Source organism: Macaca thibetana, chromosome 6 (assembly GCF_024542745.1).
Source record: "Macaca thibetana thibetana isolate TM-01 chromosome 6, ASM2454274v1, whole genome shotgun sequence".
Taxonomy (NCBI): domain Eukaryota; kingdom Metazoa; phylum Chordata; class Mammalia; order Primates; family Cercopithecidae; genus Macaca; species Macaca thibetana.
The window spans coordinates 26,871,279-26,890,219 of record NC_065583.1 but is presented as its reverse complement, the minus strand read 5'-3'; the positions used below and the strand labels follow the sequence as shown (position 1 = coordinate 26,890,219).

The following is an 18,941-nucleotide window of genomic DNA, read 5'->3' as shown; positions in this document are numbered from 1 at the left end:
AGTCCTTTGGGACAGAAGGTGGTTTTCATTCTCTTACAGATACCCTTTAGGCTCTGGTTTGCCTTAGTTGAGGAAGAAGACCCTCCTAGGGACTCTGTGTGCCATCCTCCCTCCTACACTCTGGGCCTCAGAGACCTGTGGGTGGATAAGCTGCTGGGCCCAGTCATCAGTAGCTGTTTACTCAGAAAAACCAGGCAAGTGCTCTTAGATTACACTAAGAAGGTTTTTGACCCATTCCTCACCAGTAGACACATGGAAACCACTGGGCTTCCTGGAATTTCTGGTGAGCTGTGGAGGAGCTTTGGCAAGGGAGTCAAGATTTATAGCTTCTCATCTTAGCTCTGCAGCTAGTCTTGAGGAAGTCCCTTCCCTTTTTCCGGCCTCAGTTCCCTATCTACAAATTGAGTGGATTGGAACTATGGTCCTGTCATTCTATAATTGTTTTCTTCTTCTTTTTTTTTTTTTTTTTTTTTGAGACGGAGTTTCACTTGTGTTGCCCAGGCTGGAGTGCAGTGGTGCAATCTCTGCCACCACAACCTCCTGCCTCCCGGGTTCAAGCGATTCTCCCATGTCAGCCTCCCAAGTAGTTGGAATTACAGGCATGCGCCATCACACCTGGCTAATTTTGTAATTTTAGTGGAGACGGGGTTTCTTCATGTTGCTCAGGCTGGTCTCGAACTCCCAACTTCAGGTGATCCACCCACCTCGGCCTCCCAAAGTGCTGGGATTACAGGTGTGAGCCACCATGCCCAGCTATAACTGTTTTCTTGACCAAGTGAATGGTGTTTCCTGACTGGGCGTTGGGTCAGTGGCAGCAGGCATGCAGGTTTCAGAATGCAGGGGTAGAAGGAGGAGAATTATCCCCTGATTTGGTTGGGATGGTGCTAGACATGGGGATTGGTGCCTGTGCAAAGGATTGGTTTGCATTGGCAGCCATTACAGATGCCAGGCCCAGCTGAACCTGTATATTCTGTGTGTGCGTGTGTGTACCTGTGTGCACACCTGCTCTAGTGGGTTACCTGGTGAGGGTTGGTGGCTGAGATGGATAATTGAAGTCATCAGAAAGCCTAGTCTTCTTTCTGGTCTCTTGCAGGGCCTGACAGCAGCTCATCTGAACCCTTCCGGGTTTCCTTGAAGCCCAATAGGATTTTAACAAATCTGTGAATTTTAGATTTTAAAGGCAGAAGTGGCTCTTGCTGCCCAGTGGATTTTTCTGCCTTTCTGGGAGCTTTTTTCTACTTGTCGGGGGCAACCTGAAGCCCCACCTGGGAGCAGAGAAAGAATGGCACCATGGGTTTTCAGGACAGAGGAATCTGGGGATGGACCTTTTTCAACAAACTCACACAGGACTAATTTAAGAATATTCATGTGTATGCTTAGACTGTATTCTCATCAGCTTGGGATTGGTGGCAGAGTAGGGAATTGGTGAGGTCTTTTCATGGCAGGAGGGCTCTCAAAACGTTGATTGGAGGCTGAGCTTTCTATAGTTTACCATCTCCTTTTGTGATCAATGATTTGACTTTGCCTCGACTTTTTAAGGAAAAGTCTTCAGGAATACCTTGCCCTCTGCACCTGATTCCTCTTTATAACATCCTGTTAGTGAAGTTGGTAGTGGTGGTACACAGGCCCTTTGGCCTGCTCTCCTGGTAGCAGGCACACAGTGTTGCTGGGTACTGGGAGAAGTGATTACCAGCCATAGTGCAGGTATACACGAACCTGGTCCTGGTTTGAAGCAGGCAAAGATTTTATCAGGGGACTAGATGGTATTAGGCTCATCCAAGCTAACCCAGAAGTTGCAGGAGTATGGGTGCAGAATGGCCCCTTGGGCCTAAGAACTCTATCTTCTTGGAATTGAGATTTTCTGGTTCACCATCGCCCTGGGCTGGGGGTGTGGAATGCTGTTGGCTGGGTTCCACAGCTCCAGCTCTCGAAGGCACGTGGGGTATCTTGAGGGGGTAGTGGCTCTGGTAGGGGGTGGAAGCCCATGTCTGTCTGTTGAAAAACTGAAGTCCTTGTAAATGTTATATTTAATTCCTGGTAGTTCTTACATGTCCTTCTAGAGTTTGTACTGTATGTGTGTGCATGTGCACATTTTTGTTTTACAAGAAGGATTTTTTAAAAACTTCAGCCAGGTGTGGTGGCTCACGCCTATAATTCCAGCACTTTGGGAGGCTGAGGCAGGCAGGTTACTTGAGGTCAGGCATTTGAGACTGGCCTGGCCAACATGGTGAAACCCATCTCTACTAAAAATACAAAAATGAACCGGGCATGGTGGCGTGCACTTGTAGTCCCAGCTACTTGGGAGGCTGAGACAGGAGAATCGCTTGAACCTGGGAGGTGGGGGTTGTACTGAGCCAAGATGGCACCACTGCACTCCAGGCTGGGCGACACAGCGAGACTCTGTCTCAAAACAAACACTTTTTTTTTTTTTTGGAGACAGAGTCTTGCTCCGTCACCCAGGCTGGAGTGCAATGGTGTGATCTCGGCTCACTGCAACCCCCGCCTCCTGGGTTCAAGTGATTCTCCTGCCTCAGCCTCCCAAGTAGCTGGGATTACAGGTGCCCAACACCACGCCCAGCTAATTTTTTGTATTTTTAATAGAGTAGAGACGGGGCTTCGCCATGTTGGCCAGGCTGGTCTCAAACTCCTGACCTCAGGTGATCCACCTGCTTTGGCCCCCCAAAGTGCTGGGATTACAGGCATGAGCCACCGCGCCTGGCCACAAACAAACTTTTCATTTGTTGTGTCCGTCTTTTTTATATTAGAGATCATTGTCTTTTTAATGACTCTTCTAAAAATGGATGAACTTTAGTCAGTCCCCTATTTTGGGGTATGTAGGTTGTTTTCCATTTTTTGCAGTTATAGATAATATTTTAGTAGGACATCTCTGTACATAACTCTTGTCTAATTTGTATCATTAGGATAAATTCTTAGAGGTAGGACTGTTGAGTCAAGTGGGAGTCCACTTTTTCGTTGGAAACTGAGAAGACAAAATCATTCCTGAGTAGCTGGCCTGGTGTGGTCCCTAGATTTCTTGATGGCTCACTTAGGGTTTTTACTTTGCCTTCCCAATGATCACTAGTCCTGGTCTGCTCACATCAGACTTCTAGAATATTAGGGCCACAAATGATCTTTCAGACATCTGCCATGATTCAGGAACCCTGAATTATAGTGCTGACTCTGGTGACATGGACTTCTTTCTCCAGGCCTCAACTTCTGTTAAAGAACTATTCTCTCTAAGGGCCTCCCACCTGAGGCTGGACTCCTGGGGTTTTGGCTGCTGGCTGCTGGCTCCTGGCTCTTTGCATGATCTTGCTTTCTATGACTTCTTTAGAAATGGGCTGGTAAAATTGTTACTGGTGTTTGAGCATATGTCTTTCCCCTCTCTACTGTGTCTTTCTCCTTTGGAAACTTGCAGGTTGCTTGGTGGAGTGGGGACGGTGATGAGGGTGAGGAGCTGGCAGTAGCCCCATCACATGGGCTTTGCATTACTAACTCTCCCTTCTTGTTCCCATAGAACACTCTGCTCCAGCCAAAGTGGTGAGGGCAGCTGTTCCTAAACAGCGCAAAGGCAGCAAGGTAAGGAATCAGAGTGGGCAACCCAAGGGGACTTTCTGGAGGTGGTGGCCTCTTTCCTGTTCTAGTGAATGCTCCTGGACTGCCAACAAGTTCTGGATTGTCTGTGAATTCCAGGGGAGCTCCTTCTGGGTATCCATTGTGAGTGGTCCTGGTGAACAGACTGATGTGGCCTCTGATCTCTTGGTGAAGCTTGGGTTGGGGGCTGAATAGCAAAGGCAGGGTCACTCCTGGGGCCCTCATAGTGTATGTTCCCTGCAGGTTGGTGACTTTGGAGATGCAATCAACTGGCCCACACCTGGAGAGATAGCCCACAAGAGTGTTCAGGTGAGTCTTTGTGGAAGGATAGGCAGGTTTGAACTCTGTTGACATACACACATTTAGCTCATCAAGCTTCCAGAGAGCCTTAGCTCTAACCTTTCTCAGTTTTCTTTTTTTTTTCCCCCGACAGAGTGTCACTCTTTTTGCCCAGGTTGGAGTGCAGTGGCACAATCTCAGCTCACTGTAACTTCCACCTCCTGGGTTCAAGTAATTCTCCTGCCCCAGCCTCCCAAGTAGCTGTGATTACAGGCACTCACCACCACGACTGGCTAGTTTTGTTTTGTTTTGTTTTGTTTTGTTTTTTTTTTTTTGAGACGGAGTCTTGCTGTGTCACCCAGGCTGGAGTGCAATGGCCAGATCTCGGCTCACTGCAAGCTCCGCCTCCCGGGTTCACGCCATTCTCCTGCCTCAGCCTCCCGAGTAGCTGGGACTACAGGCACCCGCCACCTCGCCCGGCTAGTTTTTTTTTTGTATTTTTTAGTAGAGACGGGGTTTCACCGTGTTAGCCAGGATGGTCTCGATCTCCTGACCTCGTGATCCGCCCGTCTCGGCCTCCCAAAGTGCTGGGATTACAGGCTTGAGCCACCGCGCCCGGCCTAGTTTTGTATTTTTAGCAGAGATAAGGTTTCACCATGTTGGCCAGGCTGGTATTGAACTCCTCACCTCAAGTGATCTGCCTGCCTCAGCCTCCCAAAGTGCTAGGATTACAGGTATAAGCCACTGTGCCTCCTGGCCTCTCAGTTTTCTTTTCTTTTTTTTTGAGATGGAGTCTCGCTCAGTCACCAGGCTTGAGTGCAATGGTGTGATCTTAGCTCACTGCAACCTCCGCCTCCCAGGTTCAAGTGATTCTCTCGCCTCAGCCTCCTGAGTAGCTGGGATTACAGGCACCTACTGTCATGCCTGACTAATTTTTGTATTTTTTAGAGACGGGTTTCACCATGTTGGCTAGGCTGGTCTTGAACTCCTGACCTCAGGTGATCTGCCCGCCTCGGCTTCCCAAAGTGCTGGGATTACAGGCGTAAGCCACAGTGCCCATTCCGCCAGCCTCTCAGTTTTCTAAATGGAGTGGTTAATACAATCTGAGCAACATTGAAATAGCTAAGAACTGGCATCATTTGAACCTTTGCTTTGTGTCAGAGACTGCCAAGTACAGTTTTCCTTTGTTATACATGGCGGGGCTGGTGGCAGGTGTTGGTTCCGGGACCCCTGTGTATACCAAAATCTTTGCATACTCAAGTCCTACATATATGAAAAGTTGGCCTTCTGTGTATACAGGTTTCACATCCTGCTAATACTGTATTTTTGATCTGTATTTGTTTTTTTAAAGTCCTGGATATAAGTGGACCCACACAGTTCAAAGCCATTTTATTCAAGGGTCACCTGAATTGCCTGTTCGTCATCTCATCTAACCCTCACAGTGACTCTGAGATAGGTCCTTTTATAATTCCCATTTTACAGATGAAGCTGCTGAGACTTGCAGAGGTTAATTACTAGCCCTTGATGGCCAAGTGGGGATTGGAAGTCAGGTGTGTTGTATTATTCCCCAGCCTGTGTTCTCCATCACTACGCTTGGGTTTTCTGAGTGAAGTAGGAGAGTGGTCATTAGGCCAAGCACCGACCTCCAGACCACATGTCTTGGGGAAGCTTATAAAATTCTCTTGGGCCCTAGCAAAGAGAGGACTCCTAGTCAGTTCTCTTCTTCCCAGCACTTTTGTTCTGGGCCAATGGCTTAGAGTCTTTACTCACTGGCTGTGGCCGCTTTTACTTCACAGACAGAGTTGTTGTTCATAGGCCAGAGGGCATCTCTTCCTTCCCACAGACGACCTAGACAACATGGCCCTATTGCAGGGAATAATTTTGCCCCCGTGAGCCTCAGCACTGCTGTCCTGAAGGTTGTCTCTGTCACTTAGACTTGGAAGCTGGAGAGATAAGTTGCCTTTCCACCTTCTGGCCTATTTGACCATGCTTCCCAGTGAAACCATCTCAGGTGTGAAAATGACCTTAGAATACATCCTGTCCAGCCTGCCATTGCATGCTGTGGCTCCTGCCTGCCTTTCTATGACAGGGAGTGCCTTCCCTCCTATACCACGAGGCACTTACACTCACCTCCCTGTTACTTTACTTTCTGCTGTAGCCACAGTCCCACAAGCCTCAGCCTGCCCGTAAACTGCCACCCAAGAAGGACATGAAGGAACAGGAGAAAGGAGAAGGGAGTGATAGTAAGGATAGTCCAAAAACCAAATCGGACGAATCAGGGGAGGAAAAGAATGGAGATGAGGATTGCCAGCGAGGCGGACAGAAGAAGAAAGGTGAGTGACTGGGAGCAGATCTTGGGAGAAAGTGGCAGGGTAGAACTGTGAAATGTTAGGACTCCAGGGGACTGCTGGAGGAGTTTTAGGTACCCCCTCTGAAAAGTCAGAGGGGAACTGATGGATGTAGGCTGGTGAGACAGCAGTCTTCAACCATCTGTCATTAATCAGTCCCTCCTCTCAAACACAAGAGTTTTCAAAAAACCTGCTGAAAATTTGGCTTCTCTAATGCTGATCTAGAGTAACCATGGTTTAAACAAGATAAAACCTTCTTTGATGTAACAGCTTGCTGTAAATATGCCAGGCCTGGTATGGCAACTCCTGAATCCCTTCAGCTTGCTGTGGTACACTGGCTCTTCATATGATCACTGATGGCTTCCTATTTCCTTCTCCTTCTAGCTAGGAGGAAATGAAGAGGGAAGGATGGCCCCTTTCCTTTTAGGGACTCAACCTGGAGTTGGTTACTTCAGCTTAACTCTCACAGGCAGTGTTTTGGCACCTGTCTATAGGGAGTCTGGAAAGCATGGTCTTCATTCTGGGCTGCCATGTGTCTGACTCCTGAAGGGGATTCTGTGGCCATGGAGACACTGATCGTAGGAGTTAACGAGGAGTCTCTAACACACTGAGGGCCACTGACCAGCTTATTTTAGAGATGAAAAAGAGGGCTAATGTGTGGGAAAGGGATCTGCCCAAGGTAACCAGATTGTGATTTGGGCCCAAGTACAGGGCAGAAGAGGAGGAGTAGGTAGAGCTGGCTAGGAGTGGCCTCTCCCTCAAGCCTTTCTCATGTGCCCATGCTGTCTCCCAGGAAACAAACACAAGTGGGTTCCGTTACAAATAGACATGAAGCCCGAAGTACCCAGAGAGAAACTGGTTTCACGCCCCACTCGCCCGCCGGAACCTAGACACATACCTGCCAATCGCGGAGATATCAAAGGTATGCACTACCCACTATGGAGGGCCTGGGCTTGGGAGACACCCTCAGGCCTGACCTGGTACCCCTCTCCCCATAGGGTCTGAGTCTGCCACCTACGTGCCCGTGGCCCCCCCCACCCCAGCCTGGCAACCAGAGATCAAACCGGAGCCTGCCTGGCACGACCAGGATGAGACATCGAGTGTGAAGAGTGATGGGGCTGGTGGGGCGCGGGCTTCCTTCCGTGGCCGTGGACGGGGGCGTGGTCGCGGCCGGGGACGCGGCCGGGGTGGCACTCGAAGTACGTGAGGCCCCTTTGGGCTCCGGGATGTCCAAGGGTGTGCAGCGGGGGTGGTGGGCAGGAATCTCCTCTCCCTCATGGCACCCATTTCCCCCATAGCCCATTTTGACTACCAGTTTGGCTACCGAAAGTTTGATGGTGTGGAGGGACCTCGTATGCCCAAGTACATGAACAACATCACCTACTACTTTGACAATGTCAGCAGCACCGAGCTTTACAGCGTGGATCAGGAACTGCTCAAAGACTACATCAAGCGCCAGATGTGAGTGCGCGGAAGCCTTCTTACCCTGGAGGAATAAGTGAGAGGTTAGGGGTTGCTAGAGTGTAGTAGCTGGGCAGGCCCTTCTGGTGCTTAGCAGCAGTTTCAGCCTCAGGCTGAAAAGATAGCTTTTCTCATTGTTTATTACAGAAGTGATAACCACATTCTCATTGTTTATTACAGAAGTAGTACAACATTTACCTTAAGAAAATTAGAAACTACACCATTACAAAAGGAAGGAAAATATTTAGAATCTACCCCCTTCTGTGCTTCCATTTGTAATGACAACATTGACAGAATACTAATGAACATTTATTGGATCCTTACTGTCGGCCAGCCTCAACGTTAAGTGTTTTAGAGGCATTGTCTTAGTCCTGCAATTCTTATCTGTTGAATTCCTGTGAGCTGAGTCTTTTAGCCCCAATTTATAGACAAGCATACTGGCCCAGTAATTTGCACAGAATCTCACAGCTAGTAAGTAACAAAGCACAGATTTAAATCCTTTTCTGTCCTTTTGTTCTTAACCACTCCGATATATTGTCTCTCAGTCCAGTAAGGAAGTCATATAAGAAAATAAATGGTTGTAATAGAGTGTTTGTAAGTGTTTTAGGAGCAGAAGGGAAAGTGACCAACAATATTTGGACTGGAATTTAAAGGAGGATGAGGAGTTTGACAGGCATGCCAAGGGGCTTAGGGCAGAGGGAGTGATTTGACCCAAGCAAGGTAGGGTGCCATGAGGGGATCACATCATTTCTTTTCGGCCCTCAATACTGTTGGTATATAAGATAGCGATGGGCTAGGTCAGAGGCTGTGTGAGATTGCTGGGATGTGTAGCATAAGAAGGAAGGCATGCTCATAAAACTGATGCAGCAATCCCTCGGTGATAACTACTTCTTCCCTCCACTTAGTGAATACTACTTCAGCGTGGACAATTTAGAGCGAGACTTCTTCCTGCGAAGGAAAATGGATGCTGATGGTTTCCTACCCATCACCCTTATTGCTTCCTTCCACCGAGTGCAGGCCCTTACCACTGACATTTCACTCATCTTTGCGGTATGTCTTCCTCCCTGGAGCTGGGATGCAGGGGGAAAGAAAGGTCCTTAGGGAGCTGGAGTTTGGGCCAAGGCAGAAAGCCCTGGAAGAGTCATGATCTGATGAAGTCTCAAGGCTTGGCTAGTCTCCTCCTCTCCCTCCTTCCTTTCTCTCTCGCTCATTATGGAAAATGTCAGACACTTACAAAAGTACAGTAGTATAATGAGCCCATCATCAGCTTCAGCAAGTATCAGTTTATGGCTAATCTTATTCCATCTGTACCCTCATCTGTTTATTCTCACATACTACATTAAAGAAAATCCTAGAAAACCTGGCATTTTGTTTACAAATATTTCAGTATAGATTTCTAAAAGATAGACTTGTTAAAAGAAAATAGCCACGATATATCATTATACCTAAAAATATTAACAGTTCCTTAATATCATCAAATATTTAGTCAGTTCCGATTCACCCCAATTGGCTGTGTGTGTATATATATATATATATATGTTTTATATATAGTTTGTGAGAATCAGAATCCAAATAAGACCTATAGGCTGGGTGCAGTGGCTCACACCTAATAATGCCAGCACTTGGGGAGGCCAAGGGGAGGGTCATGTGAGCCCAGGAGTTCAACATCAGCCTGGGTAACATAGCAGGACCCCGTCTCTACAAAAAACAAACAAGACCTGTGTATTATTGTCTTACTAAGTCTCGTGCCTCTATTTTTCTTTTTCTTTGCTGTTTATTATTTGAATAGACTAAGTTATACATCCTGTAGAATTTTCCACAGGGCACAGGGGTGTCATTTTAACATGTTCATCTGTACTCCAAGTTTTTTGTAAATTGGTGATCTAGAGGCCTGATGAGATTCACATTTTGAAGTTTTTTGCCCTCCTTGTCAAGAACACTTTATCATAATGATGTATTTTCTCTCAGTTGGCACATAACATTTCATGTGATTGTCTCTTGTGATATAAGCTGCCAGCAGTGCCTTTAGGATTGCAAAATGACAACATACTGATTATATCAATCGGTCTTCATTTATTAGGTGGGATACCTCTTCAAGAAGTAACTTTGCCTCAACTGTTCAGTTACCAAGAGGTATAGTTTGTACAGGAAGGGCAGATTAATGTTTGATCTTCCTCCCTTTGTTAGCCATATTTATTTCGGTCCATTACAGTTAATGGATTGGATCAAATTGTCCCATCTTTGGTCAGTGGGACCCTCTGCATTTCCTGCCCCAGATGTGGAATTGGCCACTTTTAAAAGGAACTCTAGTTCCTTTGTTTTGAGAAATGCTATTTAGATACCAGTCTGGGTTATAGGGGTGCTTTGTTGCTACTTGGTTGGTCATTCTTTCTAGATGATTTTTTTGTTTTTTTGGTGAGATAAAATACATTATGGGGTTATTCTGGTATTTTCTTTCTTTCTTTCTTTCTTTTGAGACAGAGTTTCACTGTTGTTGCCCAGGCTGGAGTGCAGTGGCACAGTCTCAGCTCACTGCAACCTCCACCTCCCGGGTTTAAGCAATTCTCCTGCCTCAGCCTTCCAAGTAGCTGGTATTACAGGCATGCACCACCACGCCCAGGTTATTTTGTATTTCTCGTAGAGATGGGGTTTCACCATGTTGGCCAGGTGTCGAACTACTGACCTCCGGTGATCCACCCACCTCGGCCTCCCAAAGTGCTGGGATTACAGGTGGGAGCTACCGCGCCCGACCTATTCTGGTATTTTCTATTAAAGGGTCTTTACTTAACCTTGTGGGTGTTTTATTTTACCTACTCCTTTATCCCATGCCCATAATATTAATTCCTAATGATATCAACATAATTACTCATTTTGTTTTATTTCACAGTATGTCTACAGTCTTTTTTGTGGTCTTTTTTTTTTTCCCCCTTTTTAAAAGAGATATAGGGTCTTGCTCTCACAGGCTGGATTGCAGTGGTGTGATCATGGCTTACTGCAGCCTCAACTGCCTGAAATCAGGCAATCCTCTTGCCTCAGCCTCCTGAATAGCTGGGATTACAGGTGCACGCCACCATGCGTGGCTAATTTTTAAATTTTTTGTAGAGATGGAGTCTTGCTGTGTTGTTACCCAAGCTGGTCTCAAATTCCTGGGCTTAAGCCATCCTCTCACTTCGGCTTCCAAAGTGTTGGGATTACAGGCGTGAGCCATTGTGCCAACCTCGACATTATTCTTACAGTACCTCCACTACCACTGAAAACAGTTTTTCCACTTATACAGTCAAATAACTGTATCTTCAAGTCATTTGAAAGAATCTTTGTGTGGTTACACATTTAAATTTATATATATTCGTTTTATTTTGCTCCCAAGTTTTAGAGATTGTTTTCTCCCTACCCCTATAATTTTCTAAGTTGTTTTACATTTGTGTAAAACATTTACATGGTTCTAGAGTTTCCGCATGGTATAGTCATAGAAGTCTGACTTAAATTCTGTCAGGCCAGGCGCGGTGGCTCACTTCGGTAATCCCAGCACTTTGGGAGGCCGAGGTGGGTGGATCACAAGGTCAGGAGATCGAGACCATCCTGGCGAACACAGTGAAACCCCGTCTCTACTAAAAAAATACAAAAAACTAGCCGGGTGAGGTGGCGGGCACCTGTAGTCCCAGCTACTCTGGAGGCTGAGGCAGGAGAATGGTGTGAACCTGGGAGGCAGGGCTTGCATTGAGCCAAGATCGCGCCACTGCACTCCAGCCTGGGTGACAGAGCAAAACTCTGTCTCAAAAAAAAAAAAAAAAAATTTCTGTCATATACACCCTTTCTTTTCTTATAGACAAACTTTTTAGAACCTTTCCATTTAAGAAAAAAGCAAATGCTTCTATATGTATTTGTATCCTCCTTCTTTCTTAGGTAAATGGAAATATACAACACATGCATTTCTTCAATTCTTTTTTGTCTTCACTTAGTATATCTGGGCGCTAACTGCAAAGTAGCAGTATCTAATAGAAAGATATTCCTCATTCCTGTGTACAGTTGCATAGTTCACCATTGTGTGGAATGCTCCATGGTTTTTTCAACTGCTGCTCGTATAGATGGGTGTTTTGGTTGTTTTTTTGAGACTGGGTCTTGCTCTTTTGCCCAGGCTGGAGTTAGTACAGTGGTGTGATCAAAGCTCGCTGCAGCCTCAACCACCCAGGCTTCCAAGTAGCTGGGACCACAGACATGTGCCAGCCACTATGCCCAGCTAATTTTTTTTTTACTATTTGTAGTGATGGAGTCTCGCTATTTTGCTCAGGCTGGTCTTGAACTCCTTTGCTCAAGCGATGTTCCCACCTTGACCTCCCAAAATGTTGGGGTTATAGGTGTGAGCCACTGTACCTAGCCTGCTTTTTTTTTTTTGAGACGGAGTCTCGCTCGGTCGCCCAGGCTGGAGTGCAGTGGCCGGATCTCAGCTCACTGCAAGCTCCGCCTCCCAGGTTTACGCCATTCTCCTGCCTCAGCCTCCCGAGTAGCTGGGACTACAGGCACCCACCACCTCACCCGGCTAGTTTTTTGTAATTTTTTAGTAGAGACGGGGTTTCACTGTGTTCGCCAGTATGGGCTCGATCTCCTGACCTCGTGATCCGCCCATCTCGGCCTCCCAAAGTGCTGGGATTACAGGCTTGAGCCACCGCGCCCGGCCTAGCCTGCTTTTTTGATTAGTATTTTGTGAGTTTATCCACCTCAGCACGTGTAAAGTTGGTTGGCTTTTTTTTTTTTTTGAGGCAGAATCTTGCTCTGTCGCCTAGGCTGGAATGCAGTGGCGCCATCTTGACTCACTGCAACCTCCTCCTGGGTTCAAGCGATTCTCCTGCCTCAACCTCTCGAATAGCTGGGACTATAGGCGCATGCCACCACACCCAGCTAATTTTTGTATTTTTAGTAGAGATGAGGTTTCATCATGTTGGCCAGGATGTTCTCTATCTCTTGACCTTGTGATCCGCCCACCTCGGCCTCCCAAAGTGCAGGATTATAGATGTGAGCCACCGTGCCCGACCTGTAAAGTTTTTTAATGTCTGAGAAGTGTTCCATCAAATGCATATACTGTAAATATTTAAATTGCCTATGGGATGGCAAGTTAGGTATTTTCCAGTTATTTTCCTACTCTAGTGTTACTGTGAATGGCTTTTTGTGCAAATATTATACATACTGCTGCCTGTTTGTGCAAGTGTTCTCTAGGGTAGATTACTGGAAGTAGGATTGCAGGCTCAAAGAGTAAAAGGGCAGGTGTATTTTTTATGCTGGTACCTCCTACAAGTTTGAACATCTCACATATCTACCAGTCGTGGAAGATGGTGCAAATTTTCTTATACCAAGCTCAGGGGAACCCAGTTGTCCACCATTTCCAGGATCTTTCTGTCCGAGATTTTCTTCTTAATCCCTTGTTCCTCCTCCCCTGCAGGCCCTAAAAGACAGCAAGGTGGTGGAGATCGTTGACGAGAAAGTTCGTAGGAGGGAAGAACCAGAAAAGTGGCCTCTTCCTGGTCCCCCAATAGTGGATTATTCACAGACTGATTTCTCCCAGCTTCTCAACTGCCCTGAATTTGTCCCCCGTCAGCACTACCAAAAGGAGACAGGTAGGTACCTGCTGGCATGAGGATTGCACTTGTCCTCTGGGCAACAGTCCTCCTCAGGGCTGGCAAAAGGAGGAGGACTGGAGGGATGAGGACTTCACCTTTCCACCCTTTAGAGTCAGCACCTGGCTCTCCTCGTGCAGTCACCCCAGTGCCAACCAAAACAGAGGAGGTCAGCAACCTAAAGACACTACCCAAGGGCTTGTCTGCCAGCCTGCCTGACCTGGATTCCGAGAACTGGATTGAAGTGAAGAAGAGGCCTCGGCCGTCCCCAGCACGGCCCAAGGTGGGTGAGGCCTTGTCCTTTGCCTTGGTTTTAGCACTCTGAGCTAGGGTGCTTGAAGGGGATAACACATGGGCACAGCACTCTAGCTCTGAGGGGCCAGCAGGAAATCTCAGTAGTTCAGGATCATAGTGTGAGCTGAAGTTACCAGTAGTGGCTGCAGAAAGGTTGATTTGGCCTGTTTCCATTTCCTGTAGGGAACCATCCTTTAAGGCACCCTACTGTGTGAGTTCCTCAGTGACATTTTTCATAAGGGATCATGCAGCATCTGGCAGCGATGTTTCAGGCTTCTTGATTCTTGGCTCTTCTTTTTGCTCCATCTAAATTTCTGGGGCTACATTTTCAGTGTCTTTTCCCTGAGTATTTCCCCACTGTCACATATGTAAGCCCCTTAGGTCCTCAGAAGAAGGAAGGGAGAGGGAGCAGATGCATAGCCCAAATATGGAGTTAGTCTACACAGGTCTGCTGCACTAATGGCAAGGTGAGCTTGGGAAGCCTGTTTTATACCTCAGGGCTTCAGTTTCCCCATCTTCAGATGAAAGGAAGGAGAGGGTAGAATATTCTAGAAATAGTTTATATACATAAACAGATGAAGTTCACTGTTAAAGAAGTATTACAATCTCTAACTCGAATTACTACTTCCTTTTTAAGTGCTGAATTTTTCTCCACATACCTGCTCATCCTCACACACTTTAGAGACCTCTGGCCTGGGGCTTGTGAGGAGACTTCAGAATTGACCTTGAACTTTGGGTCTATGAAATTCTATACTCCCTTATCTATTTTCCCACAGTGACTACCTCTCATCTCCTTTCTCTCGCCTGCCTGTTCATACACAGAATTCCCCACAGTTGCGGCTTCAGCCCTTAAAAAGTGTTGGAGATCCAGCCAGAGACATGAGGAGAAAGGTAGTAAGTAGATAAGGGTCTTACAAAGTCCAGGCCTACAAAGTTTTCTTTGAAACAGGGGTCAGACTTAGTTCCCATTCCAGAATTAGAGCCACTACTCCGACCTGGTCTATCTTAAACCTTAAAAAAAGATAGGTTTAGATTTTTTGTAGGAAGCCCTTGGCGCAGCAGGGAATCTACTTTTGAATAAATACTGTGAGTTTAGACAAATGCTTCTCTCTCAGCATCTCATATTCAGTCTATCAAAACAAATAGTTTCTCTTTGCTAAAGGCACCTTGTTTTTTCTTGCCTTTGGAACAATGGTGTTCTTTCTGCCTAGCATACTCTGTCCCTATCTTCATCTGGCTTACTTATGTTCATCCTGTGGTAGTCACTTCTTGAAGGAGGCCTTCCCTAACCATTCTTAGTCACAGTTGACTAAGCTCCTTTCACTGTGTGCTTCCACAAACCTGCTTATAGCCTTTACCATACCACAATGCACTTGGCTGTTTGGTTGACCTTCTCCCACTGAGCTCCCTAAGTAACAGGGACCTTGTCTTATTATTCTGCTTTTAGATTTTTCATACAAAGCTTAGGACTAATGGGTATTCCCTCATTTATTATATAATTGAACATCTGCTATTACCAGATCCCCATCTAGCTACTGAGTATATAATGGAAAGCAAGGCAACTGTGGATCATGGAGCTTTCAGTTCATTGTGAGATTTTGAGTAGATGGATGAAAGGATGAATCAACCCCATGAACTACTGTGTGTCCACTCCTAGGCTAGGTGCTATGTAGGATATAAAGGTAAATGAGAGCACAGTTCCTGCCTATAGAGAATTCATCATCTAGTTGTTTGTGCATGACTGTGATATGAACTGTGAGTGGAGGAACCTGGACTTCTATGAGACATCCTTTATCATAGTCATAAAGCTGACTCCCAGGATGACATTTGTGACCTGCTGGTGTTACCGGGTCTTGAACAGTCTCATGCCGAGGGGCTGGAGCCTCCCTCTCATGGAATAGCTACAGAATCTGGGCCAAGGACCTCCGGTGATTCCTTTTCCCCTTCGTCTGTCCTATTTTAGAAGTCAGAGGAGCCCAGATTTGCCCACCTGACTTCTCTGCCTCAGCAGCTGCCCTCCCAGCAGCTGATGTCCAAGGATCAGGATGAGCAAGAGGAACTGGATTTTCTGTTTGACGAGGAGATGGAGCAGATGGATGGGCGGAAGAACACCTTCACCGCCTGGTCTGATGAGGAATCGGACTATGAGATTGATGACAGGGATGTCAACAAGATCCTCATTGTCACCCAGACACCACATTACATGCGCCGGCACCCAGGGGGGGACCGCACAGGCAACCACACCTCACGTGCTAAGATGAGCGCCGAGCTGGCCAAGGTCATTAATGATGGCCTCTTCTACTATGAGCAGGACCTGTGGGCTGAGAAGTTTGAACCTGAGTATTCCCAGATCAAGGTGAGGCTTGGACATAGCAGTGAGTGTGGAGCCTGGGGTGCCTGTAGTGTACAGAGAAGAGGAAGATTGATTAGCTGTGCAACTTGAGGCAGGTCTTTATAATTCAGAGTCTCAGAATTTTTATATATGGGAAGGGGATGATGACTGGTATCTAGCGTGGGCATTAGGAGTGAGGGGTGATGTTTAAACACTGCAAACTCTTCAGGTGAGGCAGGGGTGATTATTATCCTACCTGTGGATCCATAGTTAATATTATGAAAGTTGGCTAGACACTTTTGTGGGGAATAGAATAAAGGGTTAGATTGTTATTTCTAGTCTTAAATATTTAGGCGTCTAAAAATTTAGAAGCCTTTTAAGAAGCTTGTGTTGAGTATGGAAAATGGACAGGTCTTTTGAAAAATTGCTGCTGCCTGGAAACAGTCAAAACATCTTTGTTGTAGGATTTTACAGAGTAGGTATGTTTGGTGGTAGGTTGTCCTAGGGTGAGCCCGTGTAACAAGTAGCAGTGCGTTTACTGGAAGTAAGGAGGAAGGAGAGTTGCCCAGCCACTGTGTGATAAGGCAGTAGCAGAAAGAGAGATGGGGAAACACTGGAGCTTTCAAGGGAGAGTCTGTAGTGAGTTCCTGTGGAACTCCTGTAAGCCTGACCTCAGTCTTACTACAGGGAGGGCAGGGCAAGTACTGTCTTTTTCTGGGCTAGCACACTTGTACCAAGGTACCTGGAGTGAGGAATGGTGACTGGGCAGCTGAGAGCCTGGGGACCAGAATTCCATGTATGTCAATGTGGGAGCTGCCCTCTCCAACTTCCTGCCAGTCTTGATTCCTTAAACAGGCTGGAACAGCTTCCTTACTTACATCTTTCCCCACCCATCTCATAACCTCTGCAGCAAGAAGTCGAGAACTTCAAAAAAGTCAATATGATCAGCCGGGAGCAGTTTGACACACTGACCCCTGAGCCCCCTGTGGATCCCAATCAGGAAGTTCCTCCTGGGCCACCTCGGTTCCAGCAAGGTGAGAAGCAGACACCTGAGATCCTGACATGGGTGAGAGGGTCTGGAGCCCTTGGACTAGGGGCTATCCAGGGGTGGATGCTACAGGCCTTTCCTTGCTTCCTGACTCCTCTCTGTGCCACTGCAGTTCCCACGGATGCCCTGGCCAACAAGTTGTTTGGTGCTCCTGAGCCCTCCACCATCGCCCGCTCTCTACCAACCACTGTCCCAGAGTCACCAAACTACCGCAACACCAGGACCCCCCGTACTCCCCGGACACCACAGCTCAAAGACTCAAGCCAGACATCACGGTTTTACCCAGTAGTGAAAGAAGGACGGACACTGGATGCCAAGGTGAGGCATTTCTGTCAGGCTGTTCAGAGTCTTGGGCCTTCTTGATTGCATTCCAGTGCTTTGCTTCTCTCCTTTGCCTTGTCTGAGCCAAGGAAGTGCCAAATCCTTTACCTACTCTCTGTTCTGAGGCTGGTGGGCTTGCCAAGCCTAGGATTAGGTGGCCACATCTGCAAAATATACTGGGTGTGGGAGTGGTGGCCCCATGTAGAAAGGCCTAAGGAGGATTGACCAGGTATGAGTCCTTGGGCAAATCACTTCATTCCCAAACCTTGATTTCTTCACCTGTTTGAAATAGGCATACCAGTTCCTAGCTCACCACTGTGAACATTATAAGAGAATGAATATGAAAATGCTATTGTAAAATGTGAGAGATCATGCCCATCTTAGTCCTACAAGTGCTTGATGCTCCTCAGAGTTGTAGGAGTGCAAATAGTAACAAACCCTGGGCTAACCTTTGCAGATGCCTCGAAAAAGAAAGACAAGACACAGTTCAAACCCACCCTTGGAGAGCCATGTGGGCTGGGTGATGGATTCCCGTGAGCACAGGCCCCGTACTGCTTCCATCAGGTACCTGGGGCAGTGGGGGAAGAGTGATCAGGCTGCCTGTGGGATGGGTGGACAAGCATGAAATTGACTGGACCAAGAAGATTGGTCTGAAAATTAAAGGGACCCTCATTTAAGAGATTTTCAAAAAAGCAGTGGTGTGGAAAGCTCAGCCTAGGACCTGGGAACGAGGTGGAAAGCTCAGCCCAGGACCTGGGAACGAGGTGGAAAGCTCAGCCCAGGACCTGGGAATGAGGTGGAGGCTTTTTTCCTAAAGAAGTGGTGTGGCAGTCACATGAGACCATATTTTCATACATGCAGAGAGAAAATCTCTCTAAATTGGTTTCCAAGCCTGGATGTCTACTTTCTGTCTGAGGAAGGATAGCCAGGTAGTTGAATAAACAGATTTCTGGGAGTCTCTCTGAGCCTGCTGTGTCTTGGGAGGCTACCTGAAAAGTTTTAAAAATTAAAAAAATATATATTTATTGGCCCCAACCTATATCTACTGACCCTGCTTCTTGGGGTAGGACCCATGCTCTTTATTTATTTATTTCAGTAAGATGGCCCCAGTATGTGTTTCCTGTTTCCCAAAGCAAGCTTTGAGAGCCACCTACCTATGCTGTCTACTCCCTGCAAAGATGGCACAGACTGCAAATAGGCATGCTTTTGAAGAAAATAACAATTGATCTTTGAACAACGAAGGGCCTGGGGTGCCCACCCCGCACACAGTTGAAAATCCGTGTATAACTTTTCACTCTCCAAAAGCCTGCTGTTAACCAGAAGCCTTACCAATAACATATAGTGAATTAGCACATGTTTTGCATATTATACGTATTACATACTGTATTCTTACAATAAACTGAAGAAAAAATGTTACTAAGAAAACCACAAGGGAACAACAGACACTGGGGCCTACTTGGGGGTGGGGAGAGGGAGGAGAGTGGGTGCAATTTACCTACGTAACAAACGTACACACATACCTCTGAACCTAAAATAAAAGTTAAAGTCATAGGAGAAAATGTTTACTGTTCAGTAAGTGGAAGTGGAATCATCATAAAGGTCTTCATCCTCGTGGTCTTCACGTTGAGCAGGCTGAGAAGGAGGGGTTGGTCTTG

The 18,941-nt window shown here is 46.8% G+C and overlaps 1 protein-coding gene across 8 annotated transcripts in view; it reads left to right on the top strand.

Moving 5' to 3' along the window:
• The window catches only part of LARP1 (La ribonucleoprotein 1, translational regulator), a 140,730-nt gene that overhangs the window by 109,314 nt on the left and 12,475 nt on the right, over positions 1 to 18,941 (top strand). For 4 of the 8 annotated variants that reach the window (XM_050793910.1, XM_050793906.1, XM_050793903.1 and 1 more), the window contains exons 2-14: positions 3,518 to 3,579; positions 3,838 to 3,903; positions 6,032 to 6,206; positions 7,015 to 7,143; positions 7,220 to 7,420; positions 7,520 to 7,682; positions 8,588 to 8,732; positions 13,117 to 13,291; positions 13,405 to 13,574; positions 15,549 to 15,941; positions 16,828 to 16,951; positions 17,078 to 17,283; positions 17,744 to 17,850. In XM_050793910.1, coding sequence (XP_050649867.1) covers positions 6,083 to 6,206; positions 7,015 to 7,143; positions 7,220 to 7,420; positions 7,520 to 7,682; positions 8,588 to 8,732; positions 13,117 to 13,291; positions 13,405 to 13,574; positions 15,549 to 15,941; positions 16,828 to 16,951; positions 17,078 to 17,283; positions 17,744 to 17,850 — 1,937 coding nt within the window. In that variant the 5' untranslated portion in view covers positions 3,518 to 3,579; positions 3,838 to 3,903; positions 6,032 to 6,082. The remainder of the gene's footprint in view (positions 1 to 3,517; positions 3,580 to 3,837; positions 3,904 to 6,031; positions 6,207 to 7,014; positions 7,144 to 7,219; positions 7,421 to 7,519; positions 7,683 to 8,587; positions 8,733 to 13,116; positions 13,292 to 13,404; positions 13,575 to 15,548; positions 15,942 to 16,827; positions 16,952 to 17,077; positions 17,284 to 17,743; positions 17,851 to 18,941) is intronic. The other 4 variants (XM_050793911.1, XM_050793905.1, XM_050793908.1 and 1 more) reach the window with 3 other exon arrangements.